The 16,104-nt window shown below is 37.5% G+C and overlaps 2 protein-coding genes across 3 annotated transcripts; one reads left to right on the top strand and one right to left on the bottom strand.

Moving 5' to 3' along the window:
• Positions 1–320: 320 nt before the first annotated feature.
• Positions 321–9,260, top strand: gmeb2 (glucocorticoid modulatory element binding protein 2). 2 transcript variants are annotated; one of them, XM_058764484.1, is made up of 10 exons: positions 321–421; positions 1,190–1,358; positions 1,449–1,528; positions 2,541–2,665; positions 3,545–3,648; positions 4,321–4,478; positions 4,625–4,696; positions 4,781–4,918; positions 7,664–7,786; positions 7,895–9,260. In XM_058764484.1, the coding sequence occupies exons 2-10, from the start codon at positions 1,225–1,227 to the stop codon at positions 8,488–8,490; spliced, it is 1,530 nt and encodes a 509-aa protein (XP_058620467.1). In that variant the 5' UTR covers positions 321–421; positions 1,190–1,224; the 3' UTR covers positions 8,491–9,260. The 2 variants fall into 2 exon arrangements, with proteins under 2 accessions (XP_058620467.1, XP_058620466.1); XM_058764483.1 differs by lacking the exon at positions 321–421 and adding an exon at positions 431–582.
• On the bottom strand, positions 8,649–12,589 carry pdyn (prodynorphin). The gene is made up of 3 exons (XM_058764485.1): positions 12,443–12,589; positions 12,091–12,228; positions 8,649–11,100 (listed from the first exon to the last, which is right to left on the bottom strand). The coding sequence occupies exons 2-3, from the start codon at positions 12,214–12,216 to the stop codon at positions 10,468–10,470; spliced, it is 759 nt and encodes a 252-aa protein (XP_058620468.1). The 5' UTR covers positions 12,217–12,228; positions 12,443–12,589; the 3' UTR covers positions 8,649–10,467.
• Positions 12,590–16,104: the final 3,515 nt, after the last annotated feature.

Below are 16,104 nucleotides of genomic sequence, written 5' to 3'. Positions count from 1 at the left end.
GTAAATTTTATTTTATTTCTTCGTATAGCCTACTTTGTGTAGGCTACTTATCGTTAACCATGAAACCAACTTGTTGTGAACTTTCCACAAGGAGGCGCAAGGAGGCTCAGAAAACCCAAATCCTCTATTATGCGACATTGAAATCTCAGAAAAGCAACTGTGCTTCATCAGCGCTGGACGATGAATTAAAGATTAATAGCTGTCAAATAAAATAAAATAAAGATCTGAACTTTAAAAAGGTAATTTAGTTGGCTAATCCCGCCCATTTTATCATTCCCTTTTATGCATCTTTTTTTTTCCCTTTCATGCATCTACTCATTTCGATTTCTATTGTTTGACGCGCCCGTGACGCCACGAGAGCGCATGCGCAGTAGCGTCTTTCTGCACAGCGCTTCCTAAACACGGATTCAAACTCTTGCGGGTAAACTTTTGATTTATACTCTGTTTTTCTGCGTGATATTTGAATTACGATTTTTTTTCCTCCACGTACGAACATATCTACCGCTACTTTTTTGTATTTAATTCGGTCAATTTGGGCAAAGCGCAAACATTCAGCGATAAACCTCAAAACAGTGCTAATCTGTGAGTTGAAGACTGTGAACATGCTCACTATAATTAATCATTATTAATGAATGCAATTACTGATTGTACTAATAAAAATGTGGAATGCTATTGGACATTAGTATTAAAAGAGGTCTTTTGAATAAAAAGGCACATGGCTGTAGTTATCGTTTAGGACCATGATACATATCAAAAATATAAGGTAAAACCATCTGATTCATAATTTTACTGTGGTACCAATACAAATATCTGCCAGAGGAGTATGAAAACTTGTTTTCCCTTTGAATTAAGTTGGCCCATTGGCAGATATTTGTTCTTGTTTCAAAAATTAATTTAATTTTGCCCAATTTCTCAGAAACCAACACTTCTTAGTTCATGCCATTCAGCTTCTCGAGTAAATGTATCTTGATTGAATCTTTAGACATTTAGACTGGAAAATAAGGCAAAAATATGGAGGAAGAGCATCACTTTTTGCAGTGTGTGTACAGTAATTTCCATATTTGTGTGGTTGGAAGCAGAGCGTTGTTTCATAACTGTGGTACCAATACAGTACTCTTATTTGTAAGAGTATATCTGAATACACTTAACTGCAGTGAGTAAATAAAACCTTCCTTTCCACACTCCTCAGATGCTGATTGACACCTGTCAGATGCTGAGGACCTCATGGCATCGTCCTCTGAGGTGAACGTCCACATGGAGGAGGTGGTGGTGGTCACGACCCCTGACACCGCGGGTCAGACTTCATCCGCCGAGGAGGAGAAGAATATACTGGTGGCGTCGGATCTGGAACAGTCTGGGTGAGCGTTTAGCTCTTTTGTGACTCCATCTTCATCTCCCATCATGCACCTCTTCCAGACTCACAGCAGCTTTCGTCTTTTCCTGCACAGGGAAAGCATTATGGAGCAAACCATGGAGTCTGAGGCTGAGTCTAGCACTACTATCTCCCTGCCCAAGGACACTGTGTTGGGTAGGAATTGCGTTTCGTAAATTAAAGACACTTTAACAGAGCAATAATCCACTCTAAGGGTTTTATTACAGTGATTGTACCAGTTTATGCGGGTCTTAAAAAGTCTTAATTCGCCCTTCCACAAATTACACAAAGACTTCAAGAAGTCATGTCATTAAATGTTGCATAAACTGCAAACACACACACAAAGCTTTCTTCCACGGTGTGAAATCAAAATACATTGACTTGAGATGCAAATAGTACATACGAAGTCTTGTTTTCTGAGAGATTGAACAAAATTAAATGAGTTTGTGTTTTAAACAAGAACAAATATCTGTCGGTGTGGTATGAAAACTTGTTTTTCCTTTGAATTAAGTTGTTTTTTTCTTGGCCCATTGGTAGATATTTGTTTAATCAAACACTCATTTAATTTTGATCAAGAAACCAACACTTCTTATTTTAATAAATACTGAGGAAGAGCATCACTCTTTGCGGTGTGTGTGATCAGGAGGTACAGTAATTTCCATATTTTTGTGGTTGGAAGCGGAGTTATTTAAGCATTAAGTTGTTCATATGGTCATTGTTTCATAACATCAGTTTTGTTTTAGTACCATTGGTATACTACGATTGTTTGTGTTAAAATTTTGAATTGCCTTTTTTGTCTTCATTTTAATTTTAAAAGTAGTAATTTTGTCATTTGTATTATTTTTAAACTATATCACTTATTTATTTATGTAAGTTTTAGATTATTTAGTTTGAATGATTTTAGTATTTCAACTTTAAATGAAAATGAGAAAGGTTGCTTTGGCAACTAGCTGAAATAAAATGTAAAAGTTTTATTTATTTTTTTAAATTTCAAATCATGTTTATTTTAAGTACTTACATTTTTTATGGTTTTAGTTAATAGTATAATAACCTTGTATAACATTTTAGTACATACATTTTAGCAAAACATAATTTTGCTAATGGAGTTAATGATTTTTTTTATTTTTTTTAATTCTTATTTGAACACGCCATGTTCATATTTACACAGTGAAAATATCTGAAGATGCAGATGTAGAGGGTGATATTCTCTACCCAATAACCTGTGGGGACAGCAAAGCCAACCTCGTCTGGAAGAAGTTTGTGTGTCCGGGGATCAACATCAAATGTGTGCAGGTAAATATGTGATATAATCTGTTTTAAAACACTACAACAGTGTTTAGACACACTTCAATTTATGTATTTATTTTTCTCTTTTTGATTTAAAACTTGTTCTTAAATTAGGACTGTCAAGTCAGTTCAGATAATCACTATTTATTGTCATGTTCTGCTTTTAGTTAATGCATTAATTTCCTTTAGAAATGTAAAAAGTAAATAATGCTATTATTATGCTTATATTATTAAATGACAAATATTATTGTATTATGTTTGCAGCAGTGCTGATTACTCAGCTTGCATAAAAACAACAGATTCTGTATTTCTCAAACTGCATCAAAAAATGAAAATGCATTAAAAAAAAATCTTAATTTTTATTACATAATGTTTTTATTAATTATTTGCAAACAGCACTGATTACCCATTTTACGTAAAAACAACAGATTCTGTATTTCTAAAACAGCATCAAAATTTTGCAATCATATTTTTTTAAGCTTAAAATGTTTAAACTTTTGATTTAAGCCTGTTGTAGTTACTGCATAATATTATACATTCATTAGTGTTATTTCATGGTTTTGATGACCTTAAACAGCAATAATGAAGAATGAGCAGATGTGAATGTTTACTATCATATCTAAACCTTATCTCTCTATAAACATTAAGAAAATTGTTCACTCATCATGAATAATTTCAGAAAAGATCTGTAAGTAATGATTGTGAAGCTCCTGCATTGTTTTGTTTTTTTTGCTATAAATGTGCTGCTCTGAGTAACGGACTGTCTGCATATATTTGCCACATAGACAGTTTTATCTGTTCCTGAATTAATATAACTGCTTTCCATTTCCGGCGCTGTGGCTGTGTTCGTCATAATGCTTCATATTCATCACTGCTGTGTTCCAGCTGAACGAGCATCTCATCAGTCCCAAGGAGTTTGTCTATATAGCGGGAAAGTCCACGCTGAAGGACTGGAAGAGAGCCATTCGCCTTAATGGAACCATGTTAAGGTTTGTGGCAGAAAAAGAATATAAACTAGAAATGCATCACAGCACTGGCAGTTTTATATTAGTTTTAGATTTCTTTAGATTTCATTGTTTATCAAACTAAAAACGAAAACTCTGAAAGTGCTGATCTTATTTTCTGACCTTTATAATTTATTATCATATGTTATTACTTTGTGTGCAGTGCATTATGATGAATACTGTTGAGACTATTTTATATATATGTGAAGCAGCACAGCTGATTTCAACATTGCTAATAATCAGAAATGTTTCTTGATTAGCCAATCAGCATATTAGAATGATTTCTGAAGGATCATGTGACACTGAAGACTGCAGTAATGATGCTGAAAATTCAGCATTTCATCACAGGAATGAATTACATTTTAAAATGGTTATTTCGAGTTGTAATAATATTTTACAATTTTACTGTTTTTGATTTATTTGTGATCATATAAATACAGCCTTAGTGAGCATAAGAGTCATCTTTAAAAAAAAAATAAAATTTAAAGACTCCAAACATTTAAACAATAGTGTTTGTATGTACCATAAATGCAAAGCAATTTCCAAGTGAAAACATAAATACATTGTATTTTTTTCTTTGGAATATAGAGCACTGAGGAATTGTTCATAATAAGATAAGTAAATGGTGGTATTTGGGTGGTTTGGTTGTTTCTACAGGAAGATCATGGATTCAGGTGAGCTGGACTTCTATCAGCACTCCAGACTGTGTTCAAACACCTGCCGCAGTACCAAGATTGATCTGGTGGGGTCACGAGTGTCTCTCAGCAGCCAGCAGTCCACGGAAACGGCTCCTGCGACCCCCGCCTCCGTGGATGGTATGAATACACAGAATGAATCTGGACAGTTTATGCATGGACTATACATATGTATATGATTTTTTTGTTGTTGTTGTTGCACTTCAGAATGTTTGTGCATAGTAGTTCCACTGAATGGTGATTAATCTTTGGTATATATGTTTCAGTGAATGGATCCTCAGCTTCGATTTCGGCAGATGCTGGTGACGACAGCACAGAATGGGTGACAGCTATTGGAGGTGAGAGACTTCTGTGATGTATTGTAGTTAAGTTGTGTAATGAATGGTTTTAACGCTCTCACCGGCCGTTCTGCTCCATGCCAGAGGACACCATGACGTTCTGGAGAGGACTGAAGGACGCTGGGCTGCTGGAGGAGGTGATGGAGGACCTGCAGAGAGAGATCCAGGAGATTCTCACGGGCCTGGAGGAGCGAATCCAAGACCCACCGCTTCAGGTTAAAGGTCAGAGTTACAGTGCTAAACTAGGGCTGCATGATATATCTATCGCATGCGATATATTTGCCACAAAGTTGCTACATTTGATATAATGAATTTAATATTAGTGATTATTACTATAATATCTAACTTTTTAAAAACTTTTTATATATAATATTTTGATGTATTTTCAATATTTTAGAATATATAACATTTTTATAATCAAATATGTAGAGAGAGAGATTTTATGTATGTATGTGAAATTTTTTAATGTAATTAATGTTATGAACAATGTTATGAAAATTGTATATATGTCATCATTAATCATTTTATTTATATATATATATATATATATATATATATTATATGTGCTACTAGGCATGGGACAATAACCGGTTTCAAGGTATACCGCGGTTTGGAAAATTCACGGTTTCAAAACCACAAAAATTTTCTGTTATACCGTTCCTGCGGTATGCACAGTTTTTTTACGTGTCATCAAAGATGGAAAGTGCCGGACTCCCTCAGTTGTGAGCAGTGAAGAGCGTAATGAGTCACACGACCCCTCCTCCTCCGGACAGCGGTCAGTGAGAGTCACCTGTGTGTAGGATGATGATGAGGTGAATCCCTGGAACTTTTTCCCCCGTTGAAAAAGCGAAGTCTGCCATATGGGAATTTCTCGGGTAACGTAGACCAATCATGTTCCGTACAGATGCCGTTTTGGCGCCGATCGCTAAAGAAATACTTCCAGGTCGTACACAAACGATGTATCTGTGTCGTCTTCATTTCTCCCTCTTTCACCCTCAATCAAGACAGAGACCCATTCGCCGGTTGTTTCAGTGTTGAAATAAATACTATTTTGCTTGCTACCGAGGCAGATAACATACCTAATTAACTAGCTAACGTCAACTAGTTCCCTCCCTCACATTACTTCACAGAGCGGGGAATAGCAGACTAAAGTACTACGTTTCTGCGATTTGGTACAATAAATTATGCTGGTATCACGTCTATAATTTTAAGCCTCCTGCCATTGTTTACATCTGTTCAAAATCACGTCATTTAAAAAAGAAACAAACTGCTGGCTCAGGTGTCTTTGCCACTGTTTGAGTGTTATACGGAGAGAGACCGTGTGTGTGTGTGAGACACAATCGCGCACTCTCCTTATGTGTATGTACACACATCTTTGTACCTCACCGCTCATAACTTGGACTGAAAGATGAATGTTTAGAGAGCTGCAGGTTTAGGCTCACTTAAGTGACTGCACGTAATTTAATTAACAAGAATTCAATTATTTATATTAATTATTTAGCCTGATATGTTTACCATCCCAAAATGTTCTATATGTTTCTTAAAAATAAAATGTATTGTGTTCAGTGGAAAAAAACGTTGTTGTTTTTTGCCCAGACATTTAAAAATAACATATTTTAGAGCTATAATCGCAATACCGTGAAACCGTGATATTTTTATATAAGGTTATCATACCGTCAGAATCTCATACCGGCCCATGCCTATGTGCTACTATAAACATATATATATATGTATGTACAGACTAGGGCTGGACCAGAATAGTTGATTATTCGAATATTCATTCAGTGAGTTGGCATTCGATTTTCAATTTTGAGATTCGAATATTTTTTTTTCTTTTTTTTGAACACCTGATATCCCCCGCGAAACGGTTCTCATTCGCGCTTGAATATGAATCGCCCATGAGTGAACGTCATGATTCAGAGATTCATTTTTGAGAAGACAAAAATGCCGAAGACCTCAGCTGTGTGAGAGCACTTTAAATTGAGTTTGACAAGACAAAGGCAGTGTGCCAAATATATATACGATTTGAAACTGGCCTACCACAACAGCACATCAAGTTTGAAAAATCACCTGAGTTCTGTAAGTAGATTGTTGGTGAGCTTTTATCCGCCATGTTAATCAGTAATTTTACACATGATAAAAAGTGCACTTAATTTGCTTGGAAAATACTTGCGAATGTAAGGCAGTCAGAAAAAAATTATTTTATGGAAACTGTTCGTTAATTAAAATGTGTGATGCTGTTATTGAAAGTATGCTACCGTGTTCTTTATTTATTACAGTTTGTTGAACTTCGTTCATTTATCTTTCGTTCTTCTTTTATTTAAATAGCCTACCCTTTGAGGTGTAATTACTGTGCTGCTAATTTCTGATTTGGGAGTGATTTGTTTATTAGAAAAATGTTAGGCTGCCTTATTAAAAGTATTGCTCTTAACAGACCTGTGTGTTTCGTAGCACTAGTGCAGTGTCCGTTCTCGGAGCATATAAGCCCTGCCCATGCTGTTCTGTAGTTTTTAAAAGTTTATTCATTCTGAACGTGTCAGGTGTCCATATTGCACCAAAATGCGACACTGCACTCTCTTGGGTCCGCAGCAACACACCCGCCACGTGTGAAGTCGATTGGATGAACGGTTCTCGACATAATAAAAATGCAAACAGACAGACAGACACAAAGAGATTCCTGCCTTTATTAGAGAGAAGAATATGTTCAGCCCCCTCCCTCCGAAGCTCAAAAAATGGTATTCGGACCAGCCCTAGTACAGACACACAAAAATAACAGATGATCTTATGATATATATATATATGTATTATTTTTTTTTTTATGTAATTCAAGCAAGACATTTGTGTAAATATATTCTATGTCTGTTTTTTGTGTTTTAATTTCTGATTTAATTTGCTGCAAATGTACACAGATATTCTATTAAACGTCAGACTGATTTGATATTGTTCATTACTTGAATCTGTCAACAGATGCTGCTTTGCTCAACAATATAGTCCAGAACTTCGGGATGTTAGACCTGGTGAAGAAAGTTCTTGCCAGTCACAAAAGCCAGATGGACCGCTGTAGGGAGCAGTACACGCGCAGCTTAGTGGGTCAGTACCTGTTTTTGGGTTTATCTCTTTATCCAGCAACAGACTTTATGTGCATATTGTGTTTTTGAACAGGAAAGTGAAGTGAGCTTTAACTTTGTGCATTTATAGCCCTAGAGCAACAGTGTGACGAGCATCGCAAACGCGCTAAAGAACTGAAGAGCAAATCGCAGCACCTCAACAACGTCCTGATGACTTTGACCCCCGTGACCTCGCCTCCCACCGCCAAGCGCCCCCGTCTGACCCGTGCCGTCTCGGGTCCCGCCACCATGGCCTCCACGCCCGCCCAGCCCACACACTTCTCTCTGCCCATCACGCAGCTCACCGGCATCACGCTGGACAAAGTGCTGTCCGCTTCGACCCAGTCGCCCCTGTTCGGCGGGTACACGGTGCTAACGTCACCCGGAGGCACCGAACTCCAGTCTGAAGGCTCTAATTTAACCGTGTTGAGCACTGCCGCGGTTCCGCAGGGATCCACGGCACCCACTATCGTCAAAATGGTCAGTCCGTTTCAGCTGGTCACACTGCCCACTGTGGGAGCTGGAGCTACTATGCAGAATCTGGCAGCACCAGTAGGAGGCGCCATGGGCGGCACTGTAGTGGCGGTACCCGTCAGCACCGTCAGTAGCGTAAACACTGCCACTGTGGAGACCGTTGGACCGCAGGCGGAAGCGGCTACAGAACAGAGAGACGACCAGAAGGAGTGAAATTCTCCTGAAACCGTGTTCTGTTCAGTTTTACATGTCAGTGTATATATGTGTTATATCCTCTATATTTGTATGTAGAGGATGATCTTTTTTTGTTTTTTTATAGTTAATTTGCAACTTTTTTTTGCAAAAACAGCCATGGTGTGGTTATGAATGTCTTTTTTTTTTGCATTGCATTGCATTTGATTTAATTGTAATCTAGTTACAATGTGGTAAAATATAGCCTGCATTGTTTAAAGCGGTAGTGCACCCAAAAATTAATCATCCTTTACTCAACCTGTGTGAGTTTTTCTTATGTGGCACATGAAAGAAGATATTTTGGTAACCAAAGAGGTGTTGGTAGCCATTGACTTTTTTCCCACACTATGGAAGTCTATGGCTACTGTCAACAGTTTGGTTCCAACATTTTTCTAAATATCTTCGTTTGTGTTCAACTGAAGAAAGAAACTTGAGGGTGGGTAAATGATGACAGAATTAACATTTTTGGGTGAACTGTCCCTTTAAGGATGTTTTTATGAAATGTAAGGCACATCTTGTCCTTAATTTCATGGTTGACCAGTGTGTGCATAGTTTGTAGTTAGAATGTTTTTTGGATATAACGCTCACTCCGTTATTTATACTGTTCACATAACATTTTCTCTTATATTTTTTTCTATTTTGATGTTTCATCTTAGTATTACTTGTTACAGTGAAATCTGTAGTTGATTATTTAAAATGCATTAAGCTGGACCATGACAATCTTGTCTTTTAAAATAAATACAGCAAATTGACCTGCTAAACAACATCATATCCAAGATTAGGGGATCAAATGTCAAATTTTAAGAAAAGGTGGTCATTGAAAAAATGTAATTTTTTTTCTGCTGCAAGTTTTGCATTTTTCTTAACACGCTTACCATAGTAAAACAAGGTGTTTTAGCTGTTTCACAGAAGAGACATAAGGTCTGAGGTGCTTTCTGTCTTTCTTCAGCACAATACTTAAGGAAAAAATACTTTTCAAGTGTTACATTTAACTTGTAACTCTTTTTTGACCAGCAGGTGGCGCTATTTACCTAACATTATTGTGCAACGTGGGTTTTGACTTTCAGATGGACATGTCCATGTCTTTTTGGAATAGAGTAAAAAAGGGTTTAAGTTTAGTAAGTCGTTAAGTAAAATAGCAATAAAATGTATAGTAACAATTCATCTTTAATTTATTAACAATCGTAATAAGTTGGGGGGGGAAAAAATCACACAAAACATTTACCGAACAATTTTAGCAGGTAAAGTTCTTGCCCTTTATTGGTCATCTTAAACAAGCATTATCTGCAGGATGTACTGATTGCTTACATGGGGTAAAGTTAACGGGAAACAACAAGTGGTCGGTCACTGAAACGTCCTGGGCGCATGATTGACAGGTCGACAGTGGTGATTGATGGCGTCCAGAGGTCAGCAGCCATTCGGGATAGTAAACCAGCCTCAACACGTGTAAGATCATGACATTTGTGACCCCGGACCACAAAACCAGTCATAAGGGTCAATTTTTAGAAATTGAGATTTATACATCATCTGAAAGCTGAATAACTAGGTTTTCCATTGATGTATGGTTTGTTAAGGTAGCACAATATCTGGCAGAGATACAACTATTTGAAAATCTGGAATCTGAGGGTGCAAAAAAATACTGAGAAAATCGCCTTTAAAGTTGTCCAAATGAAGTTCTTAGCAATGCATAGGCTTACTAATCAAAAATTAAGTTTTGATATTTACAGTAGGAAATGTACTAAATATCTTAATGGAACATGATCTTCACTTAATATCCTAATGATTTTTGGCATAAAAGAAAAATTTGTAATTTTGACCCATACAGTGCATTTTTGGCTATTGCTACAAATATACCCGTGCAACTTATGACTGCTTTTGTGCTCCAGTCTCACATTTGTGGGGGAAATTGAAATGCGTTGGCTTAATGAGTTCTGGTTGAGTTATCTATGATACAATAGCCTATAAAGCATAGTCCTCGTACGATGAGGGCTCTTCGTCAGATCGCACGGAGATTTTAAAATGGCGCCGTAAAAACCCGCCATATCGCTTTTGGTTGTCCCACCTCAACTTCGGGCGAATTCTTCGCATAAACCCGCCGTATCTCTTCTGCAACACCTGCGGGCTGGTGTTATCCACAAAGTTGCTTCTTTTTGGCCCGAATTTGCGGAGAAACCCGCCGTAACGTTTGACTTCGTTTAAAGGAACGTCGTTATCGTAAACTCCCGTTTCGTTTTCCGCAGTCACATCTTCGCCCTCGTCGTCTTCCGTGATCGACGGGACGTCTCGCTCGCCCAGTTTCGAGAGCGAGTCTCCGTATTTCTTCGCGAACAATCCTTTTAGAATGGCGTTCTCCTTCCAGGGTGAGGCGTAAAACTTATTTTTATTCTTATCGATCCTCTTGATGAAGCCCCCGTATCGTTTGACCAGGTTGGATGCCTTCTCTTGGAGATCCTCCGCGTTTAACGCGCTGCGTTCTCCGTCGGCGTCGGGGTTGAGGTCCGCGAATTCATCTGAAAGCTCCTGTAAAGCTTTCTCACATCGGTCTAATGTACTAGTAGATGGAACGGCTCCTTCACATTCTAAAGTACAAGTCTGCAGAAAGAAAAGTAGGTTAAGGTTGACTCTGTGCGCTTTTGGAAATAAAAGTTGTGGGATTTTACATTCTGATACCCGACGTTCCTCAAATAACGATTTATTTAATAAAACCATCACATAGAGAACTTAGAAACCAGTACACGTTCTTCAGAGCCTAAAATCGAACACATGGTGCTTTTTAATCTCAAAAAGAATATCATAACTCGAGAACTCCATACAGCTAAAATATTGAGAAGAAGGTTGTTTGAAGAACCATTTATCTTTTCTTTTTTAAAGTTTTTAAGCGTTTAATAAACATTAAAATTAGAACCAATTAGGGTGTTTTATTGTCTGATGCCATAAAGTTTTCAAGTTCTAGTACAAATAGCATTTTATCTATAAAACCATCTAAATATACTTGTTTTTTTTAATCGAAACGTTTAATGCCGAATCCGTAATTTTTTATTCTACAGCGGAAAGACATATCTAATATGTATTATTTTTCCCCAATATGATAATATAAAGGAGCGCGCTATCGCCGCGCTCTCCATGGTGCTGAATGCGCGCGCCCCATAAGGGATGCGCCCAGTTTATTTGTAAATGACAAAGGATGCGACCATTTCTCAAGTTTAAAATCTTTCTATTACAGAGAGACCTTTCTATTTTTCATTTATAAAGGCTTGATTTGTATTCAGTTGAGTTTTAAGTCATTGTCTGTCCTTATTCATTCATATTACCATTACCATTACCATGATTTACATTACCATTCATGTTTAATTTGTTCAATTTAGTTAATGCAATATACTATTTGCTTCTGATTAGATGCTAACTTTGTTTTATTGTGCATGGTACAAAGTACAAAGCCAATAACGATAGCCAATAAAGTTTAATTGATTTCTGTCAGTTTTACCATTTTCATCTCCTTCTCATTCATCACATTTATGGCTAAATTAAGCGCATGTAAACAAAATCTGGATATAACTGTTTGACAATAAGGAGTAATCTTACCAAGCGGTTCACTGCAGAGTCCAGGTCGGAGATCTGTTGCGCGCATCTCAAACATTGCGCTGAACAATCTGCCTGACTCAAGGTTGGCAAGCTCAGCATCAACACCAAAACATACCACTCCATCATCTACAGCGATTCCTGCGGTACGAGAGAAGAAAACAGGCTTTAAGTGCACTATCTTCCTCATGTAGCCTAATCTTCTCTCCTAGGAGGTGTTTGAGTTTTTCAAAAATGCATCTATAATGTTTGAGATCTTTGTTTTTCTAGGTATGTCTTTGTCTTACCAGTTTTAATATCCAAAACCTTTTGTATACAGACTGAGGCACGTGTGCCAACACAAAATCTCTGTTACCTTGAGTACCTACAGAGCTTCTTGTTCTCCCAGCGTCAAGGCGATCACTTGGGGAAGCTGGCTGAAACTTCTTTGTTCTCGTGTCCTTTGATAGAGTCACTCTTCATCCATCTACGGTTTGCTCTTACTTGGACTCAGTCTCCATACTTTTATTCACGCAGCCCACACAGCCACCTGAAGTAACCAATGAGAACCACGAGCCAATTGATTGACTGGTCCCACCCACGAGATGATGCAGCGTTTCGGGAATACTAATATAAACAATAACGAAATGAGCTAGCCTACTATTATTAAGGCAAAATGGTTAAGCATTTAAAAAAAAAAAACACACACATTATAGGCTTCAAAGTATAAGAAGTTAGTTATAATTGTTCACTTCACAAAGGTAGAGTAGCCTTTCATTAAATTAAAACAACACCCACTTTGAAGAGGGGGATGTGCAACATACTGAGTTGCAGTAGCTCAAGGCTGCAGTCTTCTTTTTTCAACGACCGCAGCTCTTCTTTTTTATATTTCATTCCCATTCAACAAGTCCGTTATATTTGCAGTGCCGGAAATCACAGTTCTTTAAAATACGCAAATCGCGTAACGCAATATCCAGACGAGAGCAAGGCCCTCATTTCCACGAATGGAGTCCTTGTCCTCCGTTAACCTCCCGGAGTTAAAGGATGTTCCGGTCGACATTGCGTTGCGTTCATTATGCATAACACTCAGGAACTCCAAAATTCAGCGTGTGTTGGGCGATATACAATATATGATATGCAAATCTATAATTAAGTGATAAATAGGTCTGGGGTTTTTATGTTTTGTTGTTTTGCTGTTACGTGGATTTTTATTTTATTTTACACAATACAAGTGCTAGCGAGCAATCAGCAAATTATACAATGATTATAGCGTATACAATGGAAGGGGACGTTTGTCTGTTTTTTTGTTTTTTGTTTTTTTTCTTTCTTTCTTTTTCTTTTTCCTGGACGCAATCTGAAAGTTTCTCTAACGCAAGTAAAATTATTGTTTATTATGTCTAAGTACATTCTGACTAGTTGTAAGACGACGTTTGGTGTTGCTCAAGTGTTGTTTACAAATGACAGTGAGTGTAGCAGGAGATTTTAACTTTAATTTTTAATTTCATAAAACATGTAAATTCTACGAAAACAAAACTAGATGACACACCTAAGGCTAAAATCTGAAAAAAAAAAAAAACACTAATCGAGTCTCAATTTTGGGTGATTCAAGCTAAATTAATTTTGTGTTCAAACCTAAAGCACATCACCCCCAACTCATCACCTCTGTAAGAACTGGAGCTGTTTGATGTGATGTGAAGTGTTGACTCGTAGTACAGTGAGAGACACGCGCTGTCAGTGATCTTCAATAAATATGGCAGTTTCTAAGCAACCTCACCTAACGGTATAATGTGTGTTAGTCTCCTGAGCTCGTTTGGACATGTTGATCTTCCTGCTTGTTGCCAAAGAACCATAGAAAGAAAAAAAAAAAAAAGAAAAAATATTAATTTAGGTTGTCACGAAGGACGCATAAATTGATCTTCTCTCCTCCCAGGAGAAGTTCAATGACGTGTATGAACCAAAAATGAAATGTTAGTTCTATACGCGTCTTCACAAACTCTATACAGGTGAGGATTTCACAGTATTAAAAGGATAACTATAACGATAATAATATCGTTATATTTATATGAGAAAAGGAAAGCCCACACAGCAACCTGATAATGGCACAGAGATAGCTAGAATCACTTTCAGATATTTTTCCAGCTGATAAATGATCAAAGGTGTCATGAACTGAGAAACCAAAATTCTCTTGATCTTTTTAATAAGATGTCATTGTAGGCTACTATAAAAACAGAAGTTTATGTCATGTTAAACGCGTGCATATGCGCGCCAAAGTCCATTTCTGCGTATCAATAGCACGATTTCTGTTTGTATTTGGCATACTATTTATACCATTTTCGTGAGACCAAGCTTGCCAAAAGGACAGCTTGTGGAATGTGCCACTCTATGATGTAATAGTGTGGATAAGCACCGCCTCTGCAGAAGAAGATCGACGTCACTGACTGTTTAGCCCCGCCCACCAATTTGCGCGTGTAGTCTTTAGGAGAGAGACGCGCAGGTGTGCGCAGAAATCAAACGATAAAGTTGGCTCTGAAGACAACAAGACCCTGTGCAGAGCCAAGTTGTGGAAAAACAGTGTTTGCGCTGCCTTCCTTCTGATCACAACATTAGAAAAGAGTGAATTAACTTAATTTTTAATGAAGATCCAGACCACGTCAGTGTAAGCTGGTGCTTTTGTTCACTTCATTTTACCGCAGATTCGTTTACAAACAAGGCACAATTCGACGCTGGATTTTCAAAAAGATTGAATCTAAAAGATGATGCTGTGCTGACTATATTGGATCTGACAGTAATGTCGCAACACATGTGTGAGTAACCGTTTTCATTATGTGGTCAATATTGCTTTGTCTGTTAGACAGATCGTTTGATATGTTTTGTTATTTATGAGTTTCTGACCTCAATCACAGCAGTGTCCATCTATGAGGAATCAATGGACGCTCTCAAACATACTCAACTGTTAGCCAATCACAGCAGTGGGCGTTTACTTCTGAGTCTACAATCCTCCACGCCTATTCAAACAGAGCGTTCTGATGAGGGGGGTTAAAAACAAGACAGAAAATAGCCTATTACTTCTAAATTATGTTTTGATGTAAAAATCTTTATAAATTGACCACAGAGAACAGTACAAAATAAAAAACAAAGACAGTTCATGACCTCTTTAAAAAACAGCCAATCAGAATCCATCATGCTTCAAAGAACGTGAGTATTTAAAACAGCAGACGACAAAGCTGGTGTGGACACTAATACAGCCTAATTATACTAGTTATAGTTATCCTTACAATCGTTCTCGGTGAAGAAAAGACACTGTTTACTAAGAAACGTTGACCTTTTGAAACAACATTCCCCTGGAATTCTGCTGTCCACGTGAACCGAAAGTTGCTGCTGACTTTATTTCAGGATGTTTCCAACTGAAACAGATGTATTGAGGGAGGGGTTTTATTTTAGTGCACCTCCTCGGAGGGCCGTGGTTAAAGGGATAGTTCACCCAAAAATTACTATTCTGTCATTAATTATTACCCTCGTGTAGTTCCAAACCCGTAAGACCTTTGTTCATCTTCAGAACACAAATTAAGATATTTTTGATGCATTCTGAGAGCTCTCTGACCCTCCCATATAGACAGCAAGGATCCTTACATGATCAAGGCTCAGAAACTTAGCAAGGAGATCCTTAAAATAATGCATGTGACATCAGCGGTTCAACCATAATTTTACGAAGCTATGACAATACTTTTTGTGCATAAAGAAAACAAAAATAATGACTTTATTCAACAATTCATCTCCTCCTCGTCACCGTATAGTGCCACTTCGGAGAGTGTCACAACGTTTACGTTTTAACAGGTAATGCCTGATTCTGAAAGCTGGAACATTCTTCCACACAATCCTGGAGGCGTTTCGGACAGAAGTGTGTCATGTACCAGCTCTGCTGTTAGTCCTGAATAAATCATTAATCTAATGCTGGGACTTGTTCAAACACAATACTCAATTATCTATGCGGGCCCATCAGTGAACACTGTTTTATATACTCAACCATTCTACTGTCAG

Source organism: Onychostoma macrolepis, chromosome 23 (genome assembly GCF_012432095.1).
Source record: "Onychostoma macrolepis isolate SWU-2019 chromosome 23, ASM1243209v1, whole genome shotgun sequence".
Classification (NCBI taxonomy): Eukaryota; Metazoa; Chordata; class Actinopteri; order Cypriniformes; family Cyprinidae; genus Onychostoma; species Onychostoma macrolepis.
This window is presented reverse-complemented; position numbering and strand designations above follow the sequence as displayed.

Bases quoted from the DNA above. Each gene is read 5' to 3' on its own strand.
- gmeb2 (XM_058764484.1), top strand. From the start codon at position 1,225: ATGGCATCGTCCTCTGAGGTGAACGTCCACATGGAGGAGGTGGTGGTG. The intron at 1,359-1,448 runs GTGAGCGTTTAG...TTTCCTGCACAG, and splicing joins TCGGATCTGGAACAGTCTGG to GGAAAGCATTATGGAGCAAA. The intron at 3,649-4,320 runs GTTTGTGGCAGA...TTGTTTCTACAG, and splicing joins CTTAATGGAACCATGTTAAG to GAAGATCATGGATTCAGGTG.
- pdyn (XM_058764485.1), bottom strand. From the start codon at position 12,216: ATGATGGAGTGGTATGTTTTGGTGTTGATGCTGAGCTTGCCAACCTTG. The intron at 11,101-12,090 runs GTAAGATTACTC...TTCTTTCTGCAG, and splicing joins ACTCTGCAGTGAACCGCTTG to ACTTGTACTTTAGAATGTGA.